This window comes from Tursiops truncatus, chromosome 8 (genome assembly GCF_011762595.2).
Source record: "Tursiops truncatus isolate mTurTru1 chromosome 8, mTurTru1.mat.Y, whole genome shotgun sequence".
In the NCBI taxonomy this organism is placed as follows: domain Eukaryota; kingdom Metazoa; phylum Chordata; class Mammalia; order Artiodactyla; family Delphinidae; genus Tursiops; species Tursiops truncatus.
In genome coordinates, this window is record NC_047041.1 from 93,529,241 (window position 1) to 93,547,857 (window position 18,617).

General features: G+C 52.3%; 1 protein-coding gene across 5 annotated transcripts in view; it reads left to right on the forward strand.

Moving 5' to 3' along the window:
- PRDM11 (PR/SET domain 11) overlaps positions 1–18,617 on the forward strand; it is an 89,701-nt gene that overhangs the window by 21,926 nt on the left and 49,158 nt on the right. For 3 of the 5 annotated variants that reach the window (XM_033860516.2, XM_073808808.1, XM_073808809.1), the window contains exons 2-4: positions 13,169–13,293; positions 13,648–13,751; positions 14,338–14,600. In XM_033860516.2, the coding sequence (XP_033716407.1) occupies positions 13,175–13,293; positions 13,648–13,751; positions 14,338–14,600 (486 nt within the window). In that variant the 5' untranslated portion in view covers positions 13,169–13,174. Of the gene's footprint in view, positions 1–12,033; positions 12,573–13,168; positions 13,294–13,647; positions 13,752–14,337; positions 14,601–18,617 lie in introns of those variants that run through there. The other 2 variants (XM_073808806.1, XM_073808807.1) reach the window with 2 other exon arrangements.

Here is an 18,617-nt window from a genome sequence, read left to right on the forward strand (position 1 = left end):
AGAGGTGAAGGCTGGCACCAGGCCCACGGGGCCCCCGAGGGCCCTGCAGCCCCTCCCTGCACAGGCCTTTCCCTCTGGGAGTCATGGTACGGACAGTAGGACCCCTTTCCTTGTGGCCAAAACACCGCGTGGTGTTTCACCAGGGTCCCACCTGGCTAAATAGAGGCTCCAGCTCCGTGGGTGGGTGGGTCGGAAGGACTGTAGAGGCGAGGACGCTAAGAGCGCTGTGGAGAGGGGCAGGGAGAGCGGGGCGGGAGAGGGGCTGCGAGCACAGGCTGGAGGGCGGTGGGTTTGTATCTCCCAGAGTCTTCCTCTGGGAGGCCTTGTGCAAGTCACTGCCTCTGGGCCTCCCGTTTCCTTGTCTAGAGAGGAGGGGCCTGGGTGCGTCCTTCAGCTCTAACAGCCTGTAGGAGGCAGTAAGATGCGAGAGCACACCTTCCCCAGCCCTGCCCCTTAAGAGGCAGATTGCTTAAAGACTGCGTGCCCTCTGCCTTAGCATCACAGGGGTAAGGAGCGGGGGACACCAGAGGACAAGTCTGGTCTCCCAACAGACCAGACTGCCTGCAAGCAATCAATGCAGGCCGTCTCTGATTGTCCTTCAATGAATGTACACGTCCAGGCCGTTTTCCATCAAGACCTTCCCTTCCTCCCGCTTTGGCGTCTGCAGGCGTGGCCTCCCTGAGCCCCTGGTAGCTCAGCCCAGAGACCCTACGCCACTTGCAGCCTGACCCAGCGCTCCCAGCACAGCCCTTCTCCCACAGCCTTGTGTGGATGACTTGGTGCTTGGAATCCTGGAGCCGGGTGGGACTCAGGGAATTTGTTTGGACTTCAGGGTCCCCCTCCGTGGGAACAGCAGGTGGCTGGAAGGAGCCCCGACCCCCACCCCTGCCCACCCTCCTTCCATCAGCAGATGCAGTCTTCCCTTCTGTTCCACTCGCTGGCATGCTGGGAGGGGAGGTGGCAGGGTAGCCTGGGACTTCTTTTTTAGACTATTAATACTGATACGTACTCTAAAACTTTTTTACTCTACAAAAAAGATAGAAGAGTATAATAAACTTCCAGGTACCTATCACCCAGCCTCAACAATTGACAACTCCTAGGCATTGCTAATCTATTTTTTAAATTAGAAACGCATGGATCTGGTGTAAAATTCAGTGAGAACTTTCCTCCCTCAGCTGGCAATCCCAGGAACAGCAGCTGTCGTAGCCTAGAGCTATTCTGTGCACACATGAGCACGTACGCATGTGTATGTCCTTCTAATTTTATTAAAACGGGGTATGTTTATTTTATGTAACACCCATTTATATAGCCTACTCAGCTTGTGTCAGACACCATTCTAGGTAGATAACAAATACTAACTCATTTAATCCTCATAACAGCCTTACCACGTAGGTGCTATGAATATCTCCAGGTACAGAGAGGTTAAGGAACTCCCCCGACAGCACACAGTGGTCGACGCAGTTGGGGGTTGAACGTAGTCAGCCTGGTCTCAAACCGCCATTTTCTGCTGCCTCTCAAATTATACAAAGTCTTCTTTACCAAGATTTTGTTTTCACCACGAATTATGTAATCCATTCAACATGTGTGTATTGTGTGCTTCACTTTGCACCAGGCATTCTTCTAGTGGCAGAGGATACAGCAATGAACAAAACAGATAAATATCTCTGCCTTCCTGGACTTTACATTCTTGTCGGGGAGACAGCCAGCCAGGAATATAAATAAGTACTGCATGTATTTGACAGTGACTAGTGCTCTGGAGGAAAATGAAGTAAGGAAGGAGGGGTAGAAAGCGTAAGGGGGCTGCAATTTTATATAGGTGGCCAGAGAATGTGATATTCAGCAAAGGGCTGAAGGGCGTGAAGGAGTGAGCCCTGTGGGTCCCTGGGGGAAGAGCATTCCAGGCAGAGGGAACAGCCAGTGCAAAGGCTCAAGACGAAGCGTGTCTTGTTGCAGGCTGTGCAAGGCAGCCTCTGGGGCTGTGGTGGGCGTGAAAGGGGAGTAGGAGGAGATGAGTTCCAGAGGGCGTGAGGGCAGACTGGGTCCGGCTGGCACGCCGCTGAAGAGCTTTGCTCTTTGCTCTGCGTGAGGTGGGGCTCTGAGGAGGGTTTTGAGCTGGGGGCCATCTGATCTGACCTAGGTTGTAATGGGTTCACCCTGGCTGTGGGGTGGAGAATGGACAGTAGGGGCAGAGTGGAAGCAGGGGATGGAGTTTGTTCCGTCAGTTCCTTCTTTGAAACAGCTGCCTGTTGTATGGTTATGCTATCAGTTATTTAACCAACCTCCAGATGGACACGCTGGTTGTTCCTTGCGCTTCCAGACAGTGCTGCAATGAATACCCTTACACATGTGTCTCGGAGAAACTCCTAGAAGTGGAATTGCAGGATCAAAGATTATGTGCATTTTGAAAGGTTCCCAGTGCCAAACTGCTCTCCCTAGAGGTACCAGGTTTACACTCCCACCAGCAGTGCATGAGAGAGAGAGCTCGGGTTATAGCTGCAGGTCAGATCTTGGGCTTAGGGGAGAGGGGTGGCTGGGGGTGTAATGCTGCAGCCGCTCCCTTTGCCCCTTTGTAGTCCAAGGCACCATCGGGGAGGATGCTTTACAGAGGCACAGCCAGAGTTCCGATCCCAGCCCCAGCGGACCTGCGGGTAGGTGGAGCCTGCACCTTTGGCAGGGTAGGGTACCAGTGAGGATGGCTGGGGCTGCATGTAACAGAGACCCTGTCCTAGTCAGGCTTGAGTAAAAAGAAGTAACAGGAAGTGCAGAAGTAGGACAGATATCAGGACCCGTTGATTTAATGCCTTAACCATGTCATTTAAAGTCCCCGTCTCTGGAGTGTTTTCCAGTACCGAACAAACCACGCTCTGATACTTCGACACCAACTTAAACTAACTACCCAGAATGAGCACAGATCCCACAGGTTGGCGGCCCACTCCCTCAAGATGGTTCCCACTTCAAACACCACTTGCAAGTCCTGGGCCACCCATACTTCTGACCAGCATAAATCAGGGGTTTCCATGTCTCCCTCCCCGGGTTCTATAACTCCCTAGAACAATTCACAGAACTCAGGAAAGTGCTTTACTTACTATTTTTGGTTTATTATAAAGGATACAACTCAGGAACAGCCAGATGGAAGAGATGCATAGGGCAAGGTATGGGGAGAGGGGCATGGAGCTTCCGTGCCCTTTCCAGGCGCGCTACTCTCCCAGCACCCGGACGTGTTCACCAACCACGAAGCTCTCTGAATCTTAAGAATTTTCATAGAGTTCAGTCTTTACCCCCACCCCCAAGTCAGTGGATGGGACTGAAAGTTCTAACTCTAATCTCTTGGTCTTTCTGGTCATCAGCCCCATCTTAGGTCTATCAAGGGGCCCCATCCTAAGTCACTTCATTAGCATCAACTCAGGTGTGACAGCAAGGGGCTCCTTGTGAATAACAGAAGACACTCCTATTGGTAAATGCCAAGGGCTTTAGGAGCTCTGTTCCAGGAGCTGGGGACAAAGACCAGATATATTTATGACTATACCACACCTTTCCGCTGCTCTGCCGTGCCAGGTCATCCTAAGCCTGATTCCTGCTGGGGTCTCTTCCACAGGACGTGGCGGCCATTTGCAACAAAGGCTGCGTGCTTCCCCCCCGCCCCCCCCGCCGCGAAGGTAGGGCAGTAGGTCCGGTGAGGAAGGTGTAGCATCTGAACAGAGTCCAATTCCATTAGTGGGAGGAAAGGCAAGGCGGAATGGGATCCCGGTAAGCCACTAGCAGCATCCGCTGTAAGAAGCAAACTCATGAAAGAAGGTGGCGTCCTTCGCCAGCTTCTCCATTTGACTCGCGAACCTTTACACTGTTTCTCCCAAGTCCTTATCAAAGTCTTACCATCATGGAGTAAACATATTACCTCTAAAAGGTTCTGCAGGAGGAACCACCTTGGGAGAGTGTGTTCTGCAGGCCTCAGCCAGCTGTACCACCGATGCTCAGTGGAAACTGCCACGCAGGTAAAGGCCTGAAACCAGATCCGCCATGACTGGGGCAGGAGCCTCACCTGGCTGGACCGCAGTTCCCCCAGCTGCAAAATCAAGGGCTGGATGGGGTTGGAGGTCCCGCCACGGGAGTTCCTTGCCCTGAGGGCCCCTGCAGATTTTTTTCTTTGTTATTATTAACATACATATAAAAAATGCACATATTATAAGAGCATGGCTCAATATATTTTCACAAACTTAACACACCCAAGGGGCCAGTACCCAGATCCAGAAACAGAGCATGGCCAGCACCCTAGAACCCCCTTTTCTGCCCATTTCTATAATAATTCTTTGCAAGGATAACCAGTAACACCTGTAACCACCACAGTTTTGCCTATTTTTAACTCTATAAATTAAACCATACGGCATGTACTCTTTGGGGTCTCGTTTCTTTTCTCGGTATTATGACTCATCTATACTACAGCATGCAGTTGTGGTCGTCTCAATTCTGCATAGTATTCTATCCGCCGAGCTATGTTTTGAACATAGAGAAGTGTAATGAAAATCGCACGGCTCCCTGTAACCAGCAGGACACGTGAATGAACGTGCCAGATTTCTTTGCTTTTGCTTAGAATGACAGCAGAGAACCCATGTGTTCACCCTAGTTATCACATAACCTGTGTGTGTTAGAAAAACTAGGAAAATGAATGAATTATCATACAATACATGCAGTATGTCTTTCAAATGGGAATCATAAAAGATTAAAACAGAGTTGTTTCATGGCTGAAATATTGGGGCCCTTATTGCTCAGTTGGTCGACTGATTGATTCCTTCATCCATCCAATGTGCATCAAGGGACAATATGCCTGGTGTTCAGTCTTTGGATCCTCCTTCCTCCCAAATAATTGGTTCGATCTCAGTGTCTAATGACAGGTGGGTAAAGATGGAAGAACCTTAGTTATTATCTTCTCTGGCGATTTCTCAACTAAATGAGTATGAAGAGTTCCTTTAGAAATTTTTTAAGTGACTTATTTTTCTCTTTAGCAAAAAGAAAGCAGAAACTCTCTTTAACGAAAGCCCCGCAACTAACCACTAGTGATATCCCAATACGTATCCTCCCAGATCTGTGTGTGCAAATCCATATAGCTAAATATACATTTTATATGGAATTATTTTGTATCTATCTTTGCAACTCTCGTTTAAAAAATAGACTTTATTATTATTTTTTTAAATAAATAAATTTATTTATTTGCTTTTTGGCTGCGTTTGGTCTTCGTTGCCGCACGCAGGCTTTCTCTCTATTTGCAGCAAGCGGGGGCTCGCTTCGTTGTGGTGTGCGGGCTTATTACGGTGGCTTCTCTTCTTGCAGAGCACGGGCTCTAGGTGCACAGGCTTCAGTAGTTGTGGCACGCGGCCTCGGTAGTTGTGACTCGCAGGCTCTAGAGCTCAGGCTCAGTAGTTGTGGTGCACAGGCTTAGTTGTTCTGCGGTATGTGGGATCTTCCCGGACCAGGGCTCGAACCCGTGTCCCCTGCATTGGCAGGCAGATTCCCAATCACTGCACCACCAGGGAAGTCCCTAGGCTTTGTTTTTTAGAGCAGTTTTACGTTCACAGGAAAATCGAGCAGAAACTAGAGGGTTTCCCTATGCTTCCTGGCCCCCACCTCCAGAACCTCCCCCACTATGGACAGCAGCATTAGTCTGAGGACTAGCCCAGACTCCAAGAGCCGGAGGTATGCTTGGACCCATCAGTCCTCAGCTATGTGGCCAGTCCGGTGGCCACCCCAGCAGGCATTCAGCTGTTGGTTATACAGTTAAAACCAGAGGCAGGTACATTTGTTCCAAATGCTGAACCTACACTGACATCATTATCATCCCAAGGCCACAGCTTACATTAAGGCTCACTGGTGTTTTACATTCTGAGGGTTTGGACAAATGTATAATGACGTGTATCCACCATTATAGTATCATACAGAGTAGTTTCACTGCCCTAAAAATCCTCTGTGCTCTGCCCATTCACCCTTCCCACCCTCTTACCCCTGGCAACTACTGATCTTTTTACTCTCTCCATAGTTTTGCCTTTTCCAGAATGTCATAGAGTTGGAATCGCACAGGATGTAGCCTTTTCAGATTGGCTTCTTTCACTTCATAACTTTAAGTTTTTCTTTAACAGTATGTTGAGCCTGTTTCCGTGTCAATAAATATTCTTCTAAAGCACTGTTAATTGCTGTGTAATATTTCATTGTGTGTTATGTATTAACTTCTCCCCTGTTTTTGAGGTTTAAGTTGTTTCCTGTTTTTTGCTACTAAAAATAGTGTTGCAGAGGAAAGCCTTGTGGGTAAATCTTTGCACACAACTTAATTATGTCCTTAGGATAAATTCCTAGATTTGGGACTGCTCCTACAAAGGTTTTGCTCATTTTAAGACTTTTCATATGCATTGCCAAATTGCCCTGCAGAAAGATTACACCGATTTCTATTCTAACTAGTAGGGTATGTAGGGTATTTCCCCCACACACTTGCCAACTCTGACTAGTATCAAGATTTTTAATCTTTGCCAGTTTCATAGAGGAGAAATGATATTTATTTGTTTTAACTTATATTTATTTGAGTATTAGCGTTTTGTGATTTTCCATAAAGCAGATTGGCCATTTGTCTCTTTTCTTTTGTAGATTGCTTTTTCACGTTCTTTTCCATTTTATTTTTCCATTGGGATAAGCATCTTTATAGTATAGATTTATTAAAAGTGTTTCTCTATTAAGGGTATTGACTACTCGTGAAGGCCCTCTTTTATTATTATTATTTTTTATAAATTTATTTATTTTGGGCTGCGTTGGGTCTTCGTTGCTGCGCGCGGGCTTTCGCTAGTTGTGGCGAGCGGGGGTTACTCTTCGTTGTGGTGCGCAGGCTGCTCACTGCGGTGGCTTCTCTTGTTGTGGACCACAGGCTCTAGGTGCGCGGGCTTCAGTAGTTGTGGCACGTGGGCTCAGTAGTTGTGGCTGGAGGGCTCTAGAGCGCAGGCTCAGTAGTTGTGGCGCACGGGCTTAGTTGCTCCGTGGCATGTGGGATCTTCCCGGACCAGGGCTCGAACCCGTGTCCCCTGCACTGGCAGGCGGATTCTTAACCACTGAGCCACCAGGGGAGCCCAAGGCCCTCTTCTAATGTCAAAAAAATTTCACCAACAGGCTCACCTGATGTGTGCTACACGTTTAAAATAATAAATAAAATGGACGATAAGAAGAACTAATATCTATAGAGTACCTATTATATGCCAGGCACTGTGCTCTGTAAAGCAGCCCTAGGAGGCAGGATCTGATATCTGTCCCATTGGACAGATGAGGAAACCGAGGTGGAGCAGATAGTGAATTTTCTCAAGGTTACACAGCTTATTGAGTGGCTGTGCTGGTATCAGTTGGTTAACAAAACACATGGTGCCGTAGGGCTTCTATGAATCAATAACACTGTTAAATAAATTTACCTTTAGTTCATCGCAGAAGTATCTACACACATTTGCAAGTCTGTCTTATGCATGAGTTCAAGGCATATAATCTGTTCTTTCCATAGGCAGAGCTTGCTGGACATATAAATCCAACAACTCCCTGTAATAATTCCATGCTTTCCCCCAATTATCCCCATGGTTTACTGTTAAGAACCACGTTGGAACTTTCATTTTTCAGGAAGGGGAAACTGAGGCTCAGGGCCAGGCAGGAGCTTGCTCAGGATCACCTAAAAAGTTTATGGCACAGGGCCTTTCCTGGTGGCGCAGTGGTTAAGAATCTGCCTGCCAATGCAGGGGACACGGGTTCGAGCCCTGGTCCGGGAAGATCCCACATGCGGCCGAACAACCAAGCCCGTGAGCCACAACTACTGAGCCTGCGCTCTAGAGCCCGGGACCCATAGCTGCTGAAGTCCGTGCGCCTAGAGCCCGTGATCCGCAACGGGGGAGAGGCCACCGCCATGAGAAGCCCGCACACCGCAAGGAAGAGTAGCCCCCGCTCGCTGCAACTAGAGAAAAGCCTGCACGCAGCAACGAAGACCCAACGCAGCCATGAATAAGTAAATAAATAAAAGTTTATGGCACAGTCAGGACTGAGAGCCAAGGCTTGGGATACCCAGCCCAGGTCACTGTGTAACTCGGGCCAGCCCCCTCACTGCGTGTCCCTTTGTCATCGGGGAGACAACACAGAATGCTGTGGGGGTACAAGAGCAGGCCTGCCAGGTTCTCCTGGCGCTAGCCTCTAGGGTACCCAAGTGGGTACAGGCCCCTGGTCCTCTGGCCACACTGGCTGCCGGGCATTCCAGGACCCTGGCAACCTGCCAAGAGTGAAAACAGAGCTGCAGGCTCCTGAGCCGCGTTCTGCCCCCTCCTCTTGGGTCTGCATCTCATTGCTGGGTTTGCAACATGCCTAATCTCTGCGGGTGCAGACTCAGAGGAGCCAGCTGAGAGGGAGCATTGCCAGCAGCTTGGAGTCCTCTACGAGGCCTGCTGACCCCCACCCCCACCCCGCCCTCCCCTAAGCCCCTCTCTGGGCAAGCAGGGCCAGAGCAGTCTGCGGAAACAGTTGCCGGAGCTTCACCTGGCTGGGGCCTTACCGTGCCCACTGAGCTGGACCTAATGAAGGACACAAGCCCGTGTTCTTCCTCTCTTCCCAAATGGAAGTTCATTCAGTCCTGCCACATCCCATCTTCTCCCTCCCTGCCCCCATGGCCTTCACTACAGACACAGAAAGGAGTTGTAATACACACCAGTTATGTAAGTGAGAGTTGATTCTGGTTCTCCAGGCAGCTGGACCCCTCCAAGAATGAAAAGAACTTAATTGTGCAGCCAGTCAATAAATAGGTATCAAATAATGAGTACTTTGTAACCCATCGTGTTTCCCTTTTTGCCTTAGCTGCCAGGAGGCTCAGAACTGAATGGAAAGCTAGATCACTAAACATCTTACCACAGATTCTGTGTATAATTGGCATCACTCCTCTCCATGAGGTCTCTGGTTGTTCAACTGTCCTGCTGAGTATGAGTTTATGTTATAAATCGTCACAATTTTTTTAATGGGATGAAGGTGGGATGTAAATGAAAAATAAGACATGAAAGTACGTGGCCCACAGACATCTCTACTTTGAGATTCAAATGAATGCTTTTTTTTATAAGGGGATGTTTTCCCCAGGACCATTTAAGACTTAGAAAAATGTCTGTGTGCCTCTTCCCTCTGTCTCACTGAGTCTCCCTCTCCCTTTCCACCTTTTTTCTCCGATTTTCTCTCCTCTCCCTCTTCCCCTCCAGCCTTTATTCCCATACTATTGCCTACTTCTCCCTCCTTTCCTTCCCCCCGGTCTCTCTTCCCTCCATCCCCCCTCTCCTTTCTCTTCCTGCTCACCCCCTTGCCTCTGGCAGCCAGTTTAGAGCCAGTAAGGGATTAATATCCCTTACAAACCCTTAGCACTTGGCTCTTTCCAAGACCTTGACCCAGCCTTTGTCTCAGTGATTTCTCTGGGGCAATTTTGATTATTTCCATTTTACCAAGGAAGACACTAAGGCCTAGAGAGTTGAAGTCATATGCCCATGGTTGCACAGCTTATACTTTACACTTATTATCAAATTCAGGCTCCAGGCCTCAGGAGTCTAATCCCATCACACTCTCACTGTCCCTCACTGCCTCTCGATGCCAGCCTCCCCCACCTTGCCTGGCAGAGGTCACGAGAAAGTACCCTATGAAGAGGGTTCAAAACAATAACCCACCCACCCTATCTCCCCCTCGGAGGTCTCTTACAGAGTTGAGATACTCAAAGGGGCCAGAAGAACATATTGGTGGGAGACAGTGAGTTATGACGGGTCACTGGGTCATGAATTAACTTGGCAAACATTTATTGAGAATATGCTATGTGATAGGCAAGGCTGAGACCCGGGTAAGGCAAGCAAGGCACCTGGGGGTGCACAATTGAAGGAGGCACTCAGTCTCGGGTGCCAGCCCTGCAAGCGCATGGCCCTGAGAATGGGTGCCTCCTTAAAGTTCATGCCCTAGCATACGGCTTGCCTTTCACTTGTTCTGCCCTGACGTCAGGCACTCACTGTTACAAGTGCTGGCCATTCAGTGGTGAGCAAAAAGGCCTGCCCTCTGCCCTTGGGGAGCTTCTAATCTATTATGGGAAACAGGTATTCATCAAATAATCATACTGCCAGAAGACTGCTCTAAGAGTGACAAGTGTCATGAGGAAAGGGACATGGGGCTAGAGAGGGTATTATGGATGGGGGGGCAGTGAGGGCTGAAGAATAGGTAGGAGCTTTCCAGGTGTGTTCCAGGTGGAATACACAGCAAGTTCACAGGCCCCCCTGGCAGGGTGGAGCATGGCATACAGGTGAAGCCGGGGGAGGGCAGAGGGGCTAGAACAGGAGAGCTCAATGCAAAATGGTCCCGAGCGGTCAGTTCCTATGATAGTGGCAGAGTCTGCAAATGACTGACTTAAAATAAATCCAATCCAAAGGAGAGAATTCAAAGCCACTCCTTAATGATGTCACACATACCCATCTTCCTGATGAGCTTTACTCAGTGGATGTATAGAGACGGTGCCTAGCTCCCTAGCTCCCTCCAAACACGTCTCTGTCTGTTTAATACAGCAACGTCTGTGATAGAATCTAATATTTGACACATTTTCCCGATGAGGAAATGGAAGCACAGAGAAGTTAGACAGCCTGCTGCCCAGGTCAGCTCGGGCTGTCATAACAAAATGCCATAAACTGGGTGGCTTACACACCAGACACTTATTTCTTACAGTTCAGGAGACTGGGAAGTCCAAGATCAAGGTGCTGGCTAATTTGGTTCCTGGTGAAGGCTCTCTTCCTGGCTTGCAGACTGTTGCCTTCCTACTGTCCTCACCTGGTGGAGAGAGAGGGGGCGCTCTGGTGTCTCTTCCCCTTCTTTAAGGGCACCAGCCTTATTAGATTAGGGCCCCATCCTTGTGACCTCATTTAACCTTTATCACCCCCTCGCAGGCCCTGTCTCCAAATACAGGCACACTGCGGGTTAGGGCATCCAACATAGGGATTATGGATTTTTTTTTTTTTTTTCTGAGGGGGCACATACAAACATTCAGTCCTTAACACCTGCCCAGGGTCACAGAGCCAATAGCTGGCATTTGAACACAAGCAGTGGGCTCCAGGAGCAAGGCTCCTAAACTCTAGACCAGCTGCCTCAGGATGTGTTGCGTGTAAATGTTGTCCATGCGGTTGAGAAGTGCTCCTTAGGGCAGGGGTGTTGTGACTGTTTATAAATCCACTGGGTCCTGCCCCCACCTGGCAGCTGCACCTATGGGCTGAGTCCTGCACCCACCCCAGGGTGATTCGGGTGATACTTCTAGAAGAAGACTGGACTGAGGGTGTGGCGTGAAAGTGAACCAGTCCTGAAACAAAACGCTTACATTTCGGGGTCCTGCTGTTTCCCATTTACTCAGAGGAGGCCCTAGGCTCCAGTGCAGACTTCGCCAGGAACGGGCTGCGTGACCTTGGGCGAGTCACTGGACGTCTTCCAGCTCTAGGTTCCTGCCTCGCTGACACCCAACCCCTGCCCACCTCACGGGTGGCTTGGGGGCCATTTCGTGGGCTATGAGGTCAGCCAAGCACCAACCTTGGGGCCCCTCGCAGACGCCGGTCCCCACCCTAGGCCGCGCAGGTGGGGAAGGGGCGGGCTTGCGCTGCGTGGCCGGCGACTTGGGTGTCGCTGGCGCTCTGGCCGCGCCGCAGGCCGCGCTGCCGCCGTGCCGAGTGGGCTGCGGAGGCTGGGAGGGCGCGCGGTGGGCCGCGGGGCCCAGCCTCCCCGGCGCTATCATCCTCACCAGACGCCCGCGAGGCGCCCCCCGGCCCGCGTGGGGGCCGAGGCCCGCGGGAGGGGCTGGAATTCCTCCCAGGCGGGGCCCCCTCCCGGGCGCCCGCTTCCTTTCGCTCCCCGCGCGCCCCCCTCCCGGCCGCCAGCCAACTGCGTGCCCCCGGGGCCGGCAAGAAGCCACATGCCCCCGCAAGGAATGCCGGGCCTGGCGGGCGGGGGGCGGGCGCTGGGCAGGGCCGGGCTGGGCAGGGAGCGCCCCGCCGGGAAGGTTGGTGAGAGGGAGAGAGCGAGCCCGCGCCCTCCCCGGCCCCCCGCGCCGCCCCTGCTCCCGGCCGGTGCGCAGTGCCGGCCGGATCTCGGGATCTCACACTTTCCCAGCCGGACACGCAGCCGGGATGACCCGCGGGCTTCAGGAGCTGGGGGTCCCAGGGGGGGCGGTGGGGGGCTGGGGCGGGGCTTCTCGGCCCGGCCCGGGCCTCCCCCGCCCCCCTCCGCGCGCCCCCAGTCCCCGCCGGCTCGGAGAAGGGGGCAGGCCGTCACGTTTCCCCACACCCCTCCCGCTGCCGGCGGCTTTGGGGCCCCGGTGGGGAGCAGGGGGCTGATTAGCCGAGGAGCAGGGGTGTGGCCAGCGGGGCCCCGGGTAGTGAGTCACACACGCTGCTCGCCCAGTCCGGGGGCCGAGCGCGCTCCCAGCCCGAGCTGAGCGCTGTTCTGGCCAGAAGAGTGTCCCCGGGCTTGGCATGAGGACCCTGGGGTGCCAAGGGAGGGGCTGAAGCCCAGCGCGGTGGTGGAGGAGGGCGGTAAGCTGCGGGCTAGGGAGACTCCCCTAGAGAGAGCTGGGTGGGGCTTGGAGTCAGGGCCGGCCCACACGGGGACCCCCAGGCCCCGCCTGTACCTGCTCTGAGCTGGCGAAGCGAGCCTGGCTGCATTCCCTGGAAGCCCCTGGGTGAGGGGCTGTGCAGCCAGGCGCTCGGGGCCCATTTCATCTGCCTGCCCCCTTTGGCCCCGGCTGGACTTGAGTCGATCCCTCCCCTGCTCCCCATTGCAGGGTTTTGTGCAGAGGCTCCTGTGGGTCCCTCGTACCCTTTGCCCTTTGGTCTTGGGGTACAGGCTGTGCTTCTCAGCCCTGCCTCCTGGCCTGAGCTCCTCCCGGCCCCTGACCCCATGGGGCTGGTGGCTCCAGTCGTCCCCAGGACCAGCCCGGGATAGAAATGGCATTTCCTCTTGGCTGGGCTACAGCTGTTTTTGTTGTCTGTGTTCTCAAGCGCTTCCTCTGGGGATGGCAGGGAGGGTAACCAGACTCCAGGAGACCCCCGCTTGCCCTCTCTGCCACTCACCCCTCTTCCCCTGTCTCTTTGATCCTCTTCCTGTGGTGGTCCCGCCTTCGCGTCCCCAGGACAGAATGACTGAGAACATGAAGGAGTGCTTGGCGCAGACCAAGGCAGCCGTGGGGGAGATGGTGACGGTGGTGAAGACAGAGGTCTGCTCACCGCTCCGCGACCAGGAGTATGGCCAACCCTGGTGAGGCCCCAATGTGGGGACAGGCGAGGGAGAAGGGGGGGAGCATTGCTGGGCTGGGTTGATGGGAGACCCTGGGAAGACATCCCATGCTTTACTCATCTTCCATACTCTGCTCTGGGCAACTCCTAGGACCAGGGGTGAGCACAGGCTCTAGAAAAACCCAAGTAGTGGCCCAAGAAAGCCTGAACCCAGGTCTCAGGACTCCTACCTTTCCACTACCCACTGCACTGAACAAGCAGGTGGGCTGGGGTTCCTCCACCTGCCTCACATCCGGTCACGTCCTCAGTTTCCCTGCCCAGCAGCCTCTCACTCTGATCGCTTTGTGCTTTCTCTACTGGCCCCTGTCCTGGCCAGCTCTAGGAGACCAGACCCCTCCGCCATGGAAGTGGAGCCCAGGAAACTGAAGGGGAAGCGTGACCTCATCATGCCCAAAAGCTTCCAGCAAGTGGACTTCTGGTGTAAGTGGAGCTTGGGGCTACTCTTGGCCACTCTGCGTGCCCTTCACCGCCCCCCCACCCCCCCTCCATCCCATCTCTGCTTAGGGAATTTGCAGTGAGAATACTGAAGATAGACACTCACCTATTATGTACCAGACACAGGTCCAGGCCTCAGTTAATCCTCACCGTTAGCCACTGAGGTGTCCATTATTTGGTCCCATTTTCCAGGGGAGGACACTGAGACTGGGTGAGGGTTAAGTACCACCTGCGTCAGGTCCCACAGCTCACAGATGCACAGCTGCAATTCAAACCCAGACTTATTTGACTCCAGTCATGATCTTTCTTCTATTTTTTCAAACTGGCTTCCTTGATGTTGGTGGGTGTGTCCTTTGAGTCCCCAGGGAGGGGAGTGAGTTATCACTACTGAAGACTCAGGGGCCTGTGACTGGCTGGGGTGGAGCCAGGGCTGGGACTCCCGAGTCCCAGGCTGTGTACTTTCCACTGGCTCACGCTGTCCTCAGGGTGGGCCTCCCATCAGCCCCTCAGCCACCTCCATGGGGGTCCTACCTCCCAACTGAGGCTCTCTTTCCTCTTTCCATCCCTCCAGTCTGCGAGTCCTGCCAGGAGTACTTTGTGGATGAGTGCCCGAACCATGGTCCCCCGGTGTTTGTGTCCGACACGCCGGTGCCTGTGGGCATCCCAGACCGGGCGGCCCTCACCATCCCCCAGGGCATGGAGGTGGTCAAGGAAGCCAGTGGGGAGAATGACGTGCGTTGCATAAATGAGGTCATCCCCAAGGGCCACATCTTCGGCCCCTATGAGGGGCAGATCTCCACCCAGGACAAATCAGCTGGCTTCTTCTCGTGGCTGGTGAGTGTCTCCTGGGCTGTGCCTCGGAAAAGGGTGCCACGAACATGGAAGGAAACCAGCAGGGGGAGCCATATGCTGGCCCAGCCTGGCCCAGAGCTTTTCTGCCATCACTCCTGGACACGTGGATGATGGATCTTGCTGTCCCCTTGCCCCTGTGACCCTTGGTAGCCAAGGGCCATGCGGAGGAGCCCCATCTGGCAGTAGTCAGCGGAATCAGTGGTGGGGCAATTTCTCCATGAATCCTCGTGCGTGTGTCTGGCGGGCCATTCTATGACATTTATGAAGGGTTTACCCCAGCCCTCCTCTGGAGTGGGTGACCTGGAGCATAGCATGACGTTCAGCTAAAAAAGCAGTGATATCCGATGCTAGAGGGAAAGCTTCCAACAAGACAGGCACGGCCCCTGCCTTCTGGGAGTGGACAGTCTGGTGGGGAGCACAGGCAGTGAACAAATACATGCGCTTGTGACAAATTGCTACTGAAGGGGGAATACAGGACGCTCTGGGTACACAGGGAGATGGCAGCGTTCACAGAGCTCTGGGATTTGGGGCCTGGAGCCTGAGTTCATCATGTCAGCCAGGTTTGCTAATTACTATCTAATGTGACCTTGGATGAGTCATTGAACCTCTCTGTGCCAGGATAATCATAGCTGATGGTGAAGATGAAATGAGTTAATGCTGCAAAGTTCTTAGAATCGTGCTTGCCTTTAGTAAGCACGCAGTGACTGTCAGCTATTATTGTTGTTCTTGGCCTACTTGAGGGGTTTGGTCAAGACTTCCTCTGGTCTGAGACTTGAAGAATGAGTAGCCGTTAGTAGAAGGGGGATGGAAAAATGCTCCATGTAGGCAGAACAGCTGAGAGAGAGGAACCTAAGAAGTCCGGTGGGGCAGCAGCAGTGAGCCTGAGAGGCAGAGCGGCGAGAATTGGCAGGAGAGGGAGGTGGGAGCCAGATCATGCTGTGTTTCATAGGCCGTGACAAGTGCATCCTTCATCCTGTGGGTCAGGGGAAGCCATCGGAACGTTTCAAGCAGAGGTGTGACGTGGTAGGTTGCAGAATGGAGAATTGGGATTCTAGGTGAAAGGCTGGAGTGGGAGTTCGCATCTGGAAAGATGGTGGCTTAAACTCAAGTGCTAAAGGTGGGCAGGTTTGAGAGATTTAGGGGGGAGAATCCCCAAGATTCGTTGATAGACAGGATGTGAAGGTCAGGAAGAGGGATTTTCAGATTGGAAAATTATCAATGATGACTTTCAGGCACCAAACTTGACCACAGATAGGGGGACATGGGACAGTAGAGAGAGGCAGGCTGGGGGTAGGAAGATGATTCATTTATCTTTAAATAAACACCTCTTGAAGGTCTGCTTTGTGTCAAGCACTGGGCTGGCTCTAGGGACGCAATGGTGGACCAGATCAGACATCATCCTGCCCTCATAGAATTTACTGTGGGGAAGATGGAAGAAATTAAAGAATAAGATAAGCATCAATAAATGTAACATTATGGGGCTTCCCTGGTGGCGCAGTGGTTGAGGGTCCGCCTGCAGATGCAGGGGACGCGAGTTCGTGCCCCGGTCCGGGAAGATCCCATGTGCTGCGGAGCGGCTGGGCCCGTGAGCCATGGCCGCTGAGCCTGCGCGTCCGGAGCCTGTGCTCCGCAAAGGGAGAGGCCACAACAGTGAGAGGCCCGCGTACCGCACAAATAAATAAATAAATAAATAAAAATAAATGTAACATTATGGCTCTGAAAGGTAATGGAGAGACAGTGGGGCTAGGAGAAAAGTGCTCAACCAAGGGATTTGATGGGGCCAGGAGTCGGGGAAGGCTTGCTAACAGTTGAGCTGTGATTGAAGGAGGGGAATTCCCACCGGGTGATGCTTGGTGAGGGGCATCAAGATGGATGGAGCACCATGAGCAAAGGTCCTGTGGCAGAAGAGAGCACGTTTGAGCAACTGGGCGGTCAGTGTGCCTGGAGTGCAGCAAACACGGGCCTGGAAGAGACAGCGGCTGGGTCACGTAGGGCCCAGTGGGCCAGACTGGGACTTCCGTTCTCCATTTTAAGAACAGAGAAAAGCTCTCATTTATGTTTTGAAAGGGTGACTTTGGCTGCAGGCTGGAGAACTGATGGGGTGGAGGCATTGGTCAAGAATGGACGTCTGCACCCCAGTCGGAGGACTGTGTTCGTTCTTGAAGTCGGTGACGGTGGAGGGTTGAGCTAGGGTGGGGCAGAGACATGGAGACAAGTGAACTGGTTTGTGAACTACTTCAGAGATGAAAGAGATTTGACTTGGGAAGAGACCTATTGGCCCAAGTAAGGGAGAGGGAAGTGTCATGAACAACTCCTGCAGCGTTCCTCTCCCTACAGGTCAGGAATGGTGAATCTCTGTGAGAAATGGGGAACGCCAGAAGGGGACTGGGTTGAGGGGAAGATCCTGATTTTGGTTTGGGGCTTGTTGAGTTTGGAGTGATGCCTTGGATATCTTGTTGAGTGATGCCAAGATATCCAAGTAGTGATATCAACTAGGCAGCTTTATATATATGGGTTCAGAGCTTGGAAAGGACGACTGGAGATGTTACTTCATGAGTCACCTGTGCATAGGTGATCCGTGGGGCCAGAGGGCTGGAGGGCAGCCCCCAGGGAGAACAGGCTGAGCGAGAGGTGCAGCAGCCTAAGGACTAAGCTTTGAGGAACTTCAATGGTGAGCGCTCCAGCAGGGGAGCTCGATCCTGCAGGGGAGCCAGAGCAAGAGTGGCCTGGGGTGGGAAGGCCAGAGTGTCCAGCAATGTCCAGCTCTGCTGAGAAGCCAAGCAAGAGAAGGGCTCGAAAGCATTTACTGGATTTAGTGCCAGGGAAGTCACTGGTGACTTCAGCAAGAGCTGTTACTGTAAGCCAGTGGTTGTCAACCTGGGGCAATTTATACCCCCCGCCCCCTTTCTGGGGTAGTTGGAAATGTCTGGATGGTTTTTTTTTTTTTTTTTGCCATCACAACTTAAGATGGAGATATGCTACTGGCATCTAGAAGTAAGAGGCCAGGGATGCTGCTAAACCTTTTATAATACATAGGACAACCTCCTACAACGAAGAATGATCTGGCCTCAGTTGTCAACAGTACCAGGGCTGGGAAATCCTGCAGAAGAGTAATGAGATGGGAACCTCATTAGAATGGAGGTGACTGGTGTAGTCACTTCTCAGAAGTTTGATTAGAAATACGTGGAGGAGAGAGACAGGAAGGGTGATGGCTGAGGGAAGACTGGGGTCAAGGGAGTTTGTTAATGAGACATTAACTTCCTTAAAAAACCCAGTGGAGGGAGTCCTGCTGAAGAAATGATTGAATATACAGTAGAGATAAGGCGTGATGGGTAAGCTTTTATATTACCTAAGAAGGTTCACATGGAGACCCTGGCTGTAGAAAGGAGGTGGGCCAGCATTTTGTCTGTCCCTGGAGGGATATCCTGGAGATTTGGAGCAGGTGAAGGGGGGCGACTATAGTAGGCCAAACAATGGCTCTCCAAAGATGGCCACGTCCAGATCCCTGGAACTTGTGAATGTGTTATCTTACGTGGTAAAAGGAACTTTGCACACGTGATCAAGTTAAGGACCTTGAGATGGAGAAATTATCTTGGCTTATGGGGTGGGCCCACTGCAGTTACAAGCATCTTTATGAGAGGGAGGCAGGAGAGTTAGAGTCAGAGAGAAAAGATTGGAAGACCCTATGCTGCTGGCCTTGAAGATGGAGAAGGAGCTAAGGCCTGCAGAGTCTACAAAAGGCCAGGAAACAGAGTCTTCCCTCAAGCCACCTGAAAAAACCTCAGGCCTGCCAACACCTTGATTTTAGGCTTCCTTACTTCCAGAAAAGGAAGACAATAAATTTGTGTTGTTTTCAGCCACCGTGTTTGTGGCCGTTTGTTACAGCCGTAGTAGGGCACTAATCCAGTGGGCTTGTGTTTGGGGGGACGTCTGCTAAAATGTGCAGAGAGGTGGTGCCTGAGACTGAGGAGAAGGCGAGTTCAGGTTGGGATGGGTAGA